The sequence below is a fragment of the Lissotriton helveticus genome, chromosome 7 (assembly GCF_964261635.1).
Source record: "Lissotriton helveticus chromosome 7, aLisHel1.1, whole genome shotgun sequence".
Classification (NCBI taxonomy): Eukaryota; Metazoa; Chordata; class Amphibia; order Caudata; family Salamandridae; genus Lissotriton; species Lissotriton helveticus.
In genome coordinates this window covers 1,728,805,961-1,728,811,032 of record NC_136068.1, presented here as the reverse complement: position 1 = coordinate 1,728,811,032, position 5,072 = coordinate 1,728,805,961, and the positions used below count along the sequence as shown (strand labels likewise).

General features: G+C 51.1%; 1 protein-coding gene across 1 annotated transcript; it reads right to left on the bottom strand.

The window, feature by feature from the left end:
- Positions 1–215: 215 nt before the first annotated feature.
- On the bottom strand, positions 216–1,130 carry LOC144769664 (free fatty acid receptor 2-like). The gene has a single exon (XM_078653839.1). The coding sequence runs from the start codon at positions 1,128–1,130 to the stop codon at positions 216–218; it is 915 nt and encodes a 304-aa protein (XP_078509965.1).
- Between the last annotated feature and the right edge of the window lie 3,942 nt (positions 1,131–5,072).

Here is a 5,072-nt window from a genome sequence, read left to right as displayed (position 1 = left end):
TGGGTTGTTAATCATCACTAATTCTCCTTTCAAAGGGAGCGAGTAAGGATTAATTTTTGGTGCGGCAGGGATAGGCCCCTCCTGAGGAAAGCTTCAGCCAGGTTTATAGGGAACAGTCCAGGAATATATGGTCCCTTGCCCAATGCCATGTACAAATCCACCCATCAAGTGTGGGCTCTACCTTCCCGGGTTCTCTATACCACTGTTATGCATGGTCAGATCATGGTCTTCTTACTTGGTTTGCAGCATTGAAGCCTTCTAAGGATCACCGCAAAGCAGTTGATGAAAGTTCTCTGCACAGCAGGAGAAGAGTAGTAGAATATAACTGGGTCCAGGGTGGCATTAAAGGTACTCAAAAGCAGGGCACCCAGTCTCCAGTCAGGGCTGTTGTTTGTTATGAACCCAACAAGGTGGGAGATATTATAGGGGGCAAAACAGAGGATGAAGTTGACAAGAGTCGTCACTGCGAGACCGATGGCCCTTTGCTTTTTTTTGGATGAGATGTTGGGCAGTGACATCAGAATCCTTACACAATTAATGTAGCAGAAGAGAGTTATGATAAAAGGGATGACAAAAAGCACTAAGAACGCCTCCAGGCGGACTGGAAAAACAACTCTCTTCTGTTCCTCGGAGAATGAATCATAGCAGTGACTTGTGTTGACACCAGTCTCATTGCTAGGGACTCCATACTGAGCAATGTAGACTATACAGCTCTGCGAGCTTGCTAGCACCCAGATGATGACACTAACCACTACGGCATATTGAGGTCTACGGTTAATTTTGTACTTGACGGGGAAAGCAACACTCAGGTATCGTTCCACACTGACAGCTGTCAGGAAGAGGGTGCTGGTGTAGATGCTGCTGTAGAAGAAAAAGCCAGTCAGTGGGCAGAGAAAAGGGGGCATGTTCCACCGCATCCCGGAGGCCGCCTCGTTCATCTTGAAGGGAAGGAAGAGAAGGAGGAGCAGGTCAGAGATGGTGAGGTTGAGCAGGAGGATGTCTATGGGTACCAGCTTCTGGTGGACTCTGATGAAGAAGGTGTAAAAGGCCAGCAGATTGGAGGGGAAGCCGGTCAGGAAGGTAAGAATGTAGATCGACAGCACCACATACTGAGTGCTTTCTACATCCATTCTTGTGTCTGAAAGAAAACAGAAAAGTGTTTTTGTTAAAGATCACATCACAAAAGAAACTTAAATAAAAACATACATAAGTGTAGAACAGGCATCTGACTATTTTATCTTCTTTGGGTTCTTGCTAAAGCTTGGATTACAACCCAGGACTGATTGCTTCATACGCCACCAAAGCTTATTACTTTGCAGTGCATGAGGTTGGGTTTAGCAGTGGATCTAGTACTGTTAGACCCTTCTACTCACAACTGACTCAAATTCAAGACTGAGGATCAACATGAGGTTTGTTTTATTGTTATTCGCTTACCAAGAATGAGGTTGGTTGATAATGTAGCTAGCCTGTATGGTTAGTGAGAATGGGAAGTCATAAACTAAAGTTTTCTGAAATCTTTTTAAAAATTTTAATGACATGATCCATGGATCTTTGCGGATGCTGCTATACAAAACCTTTAATTATGTATGGGTCATTCAGTTTTCAGGACTGGTGGGTTCCTCTTGAAATGGTTTTGAGAAATAAAAGGTATTGTGGTTACAATACCTATTGTTGTTAGCAGCCTTTTGCTGTGTATGATTTAGGTTTACATGTTACAAATATAACCAAGCATTCTGCGTTCCCCATCAGCCCAGTCTAACCTTTAATCAAACGTAGGAACTGAGGGGCATATTTACAGCAGAATTGAGAAGCGTGGGGTTAAACAGCCATTGCTAACACCACGCTTCTCCGTTCTATAAATGCAGAGATGTGTCATATTCACAAGAATGCGGCACACCCCTGCGTTTCAACTAGTGCTGCCACTGAGGTCAGCTGCCTAGCGACACCGCAGGTTCCCTTGGTGTCTCCGTTGGGAGAAATGATTGTTAGGGTGATAGGGGCTTGTAAATTTGCCCCATAGCTTCTTAGAGAGATGGTGAATTTGCCCATCTTTGTTATGAGATTTCCGATAAGTGGAAAAGGGGCACTGGAAAATACAGTTTTGTGCATTTCATGGCAGGAAGCAGCTGCATGAACACTGATTTACAGAAGTTAGTAAACACTTAAAAAACACATGTGAATATGCTCACTGTTGCAATATGTTGCAACTTATTCAATATATGAAACCTATTACCTTGCCTCTTTCCATGCGGTAATGAATGCTTGGAGCTTGCTTCAAACTGAACCTGATCAAAGGCAATATTCATTCATCCTTATTGTCAACACCGCCACATATGCCTCCGCATAAAAACCCAAATCTATGGGGGCATGGCCAACGTCACATGGAAATGGCCGCACACTAGCTGAGCTCCGAGGGACCAAGGCCCTTTTCCCCCCAAAATCCATCGTAACGTCCGACAAAGCAGTGCCAAACCTACCCAACCGATGCCCAACACCTGAAGGAACGTCCTGGGAGATCCAAATGGCGATTCACCAGTCACAAAGACCTGAGGCCACATCAGAGACCCGTCCGGGTTGCCTGAGCCAGGAGCCACAGCGGTGAGTTGCCCTGAGTGGACCGCGAGCCAAGGGGCAGGGCATAGCCACAAAAAGACCTGCCGCATGGAGATGACTTGGAACACGGAGGCCCAAATCAGGAGTTAAAGAGAGCTGCTTCACCGAGGGGGCACCCGGATGTTGATGGAGCCTCGTTGCGGGAGCATTGGGGGGCAGTATGCGGGCCTGAAAAGATCCGCAAACCCTCGAGAAACTCTGGCTAGGCCAAGACAGAGGCCTGCTCCGGGAGGACTATCTAAGCCACAAACCAGATAGGGGAGTGGACAGACCAGTAAGTGTGGCAGCCTGCAGGACCGGTGGCAGGGAGCAAATGCTGGGTAGCGGAACAGTAGAGACACAAAAAGTAGACTACCTCTAAAGAAGTCCCCACAGTAAAGTGCCACATCTTTAATAGAAAGCCACAGCAAACAGGGGGGCGAAAAGAGGTGACATACCCCACAGTATCACTACACAGCAAGCGCATCTGTGCTAGGGCCGGAACCAAATATTTTGCCCCCTCAACCCCCAATCGACGAGAAGAGATCGGAGTCCACAGCTGATGCAGGAGCGGTGACGGGCTAGGAGAGGTGACGGGGCAGGAGCGGTGATGGGGTAGGAGAAGGGATGGGGCAGGAGAAGTGATGGGGCAGGAGCAGCGACGGGGCAGGAGCAGTGACGGGGCAGAAGAGGCAACAGGAAAGGAGAGGTGACTGGGCAGAAGAGGTGACTGGGCAGGAGAGGTGACCGGGCAGGAGTGGTGACCGGGCAGTAGTGGTGACCGGGCAGTAGTGGTGATGGGGCAGGAGAGGTGATGGGGCAGGAGAGGTGATGGGGCAGGAGAAGTGACAGGGCTGGAGTGGTGATTAGGCATGAGCAGGAGCGGTAACCGGGCAAGAGCGGTGAAAGGACAGGAACAGTGAACGGGGCAGGAGAGGTGAATGAGGCAGGAGCAGTGAACGGGACAGGAGAGGTGAACGGGGCAGGAGTAGTGAAGGGGGCAGGAGCAGTGAACGGGGCAGGAGCAGTCGACAGGGCAGTAGCAGTGGATGGGGCAGTAGCAGTGGATGGGGCAGTAGCAGTGGACGGGGCAGGAGCAGTGGACGGGGCAGGAGCAGTGGACGGGGTAGGAGAAGTGACGGGGCAGGAGAAGTGGCAGAGCAGGAGCGGTGAATGGGTAGGAGTTGTAGACGGGGCGGGAGCGGTAGACAGGGCAGGAGCAGTGAAGGGGCAGGAGCGGTGACTGGGCAGGAGCGGTGATGGGGCAGGAGAGGTGACGGGGCAAGAGCAGTGACGGGCAAGAGCAGTGACGGGCAGGAGAAGTGACGGGGCAGGAATTGTGACGGGCAGGAGAAGTGATGAGGCCGGAGAAGTGACTGGGCGGAAGCAGTGATTGGGCAGGAGCAGTGATTAGGCATGAGCAGGAGTGGTGAACGGGCAGGAGCGATGAACGGGCAGGAGTGGTGAATGGGCAGGAGCGGTGAATGGGCAGAAGCGGTGAATGGGCAGGATCGGTGAAAGGGCAGGAGTTGTGACGGGGCATGGGAAATAACAGGAAAGGAGCGGTGACGGGGTAGGAGAAGTGACTTGTACTTATATTCCTTGCCTATTTATTTATATACTACTAGCAGCCCCTCCCGACGTTGTCCGGGAATGAAATAGAATGTGTGTATTTGGCAAGGGCAATTTATTTTAAAATCTCGCGGTAGACAACATTTTTTGTTTCATTAGAATAGGGACGGAGAAGGGCCAGCTGCAGCCCTGGTTGATGTTAGCAGGTGCGTGTAATTGGTGCAGTGATCCACCGCCTGAGCACGGCTACAGCCCTGGTTGATGTTAGCAGGCGCGTGTAATGTCGTTGAATGAGAGAGTTATCAGCCGCAGGTAAATCCGTTAAATGAGAGAGTTCAGTGACAGCGAGTAGGAGAGGCTGCAGTAATTGCCCCGCAGACACGCTCATTTGCGTGTTCCCCCGCTTGAGGCCCAGATGCAGGCCTGTTTGATGTTAGCAGGCGCGTGTTCCCCCGCTTGAGGCCCAGCTGCAGCCCTGGTTGATGTTATGAGGTGCGTGTAATTAGTGTACTGATCCGCCGCCTGAGCCCGGCTAGGGCCCTGGTTGATGGTAGCAGGCGCGTCTAATTTCGTTGAATGAGAGAGTTCAGAAACAGCGCGCAGGAGAGGCTGCAGTAATGTTTCTTACCAGGCCTCCAGCTTAACGCGTTTGTCATGCCCCCAGCACACGGCCACAGCAGACAAATTTTCTGATTAATGTACGATCCACATGGCATGAAGGGCGGAACGTAGCACACGCCCCCAGCGCTTCTCACACCCCCAGCGTGCCACTTGATGCGGCGCAATTGCGTTCACATGGCATGAAGGCCGGACACACGCCCCCAGCGTTTCTCATGCCCCCAGCGTGTTACGCCCCCAGCATGCCCCTTGATGCTGCGCAGCAACGTAATTGGCGCTTGTATGTACGA

Coding starts and splice junctions, on each gene's coding strand:
- LOC144769664 (XM_078653839.1), bottom strand. CDS start 1,130: ATGGATGTAGAAAGCACTCAGTATGTGGTGCTGTCGATCTACATTCTT.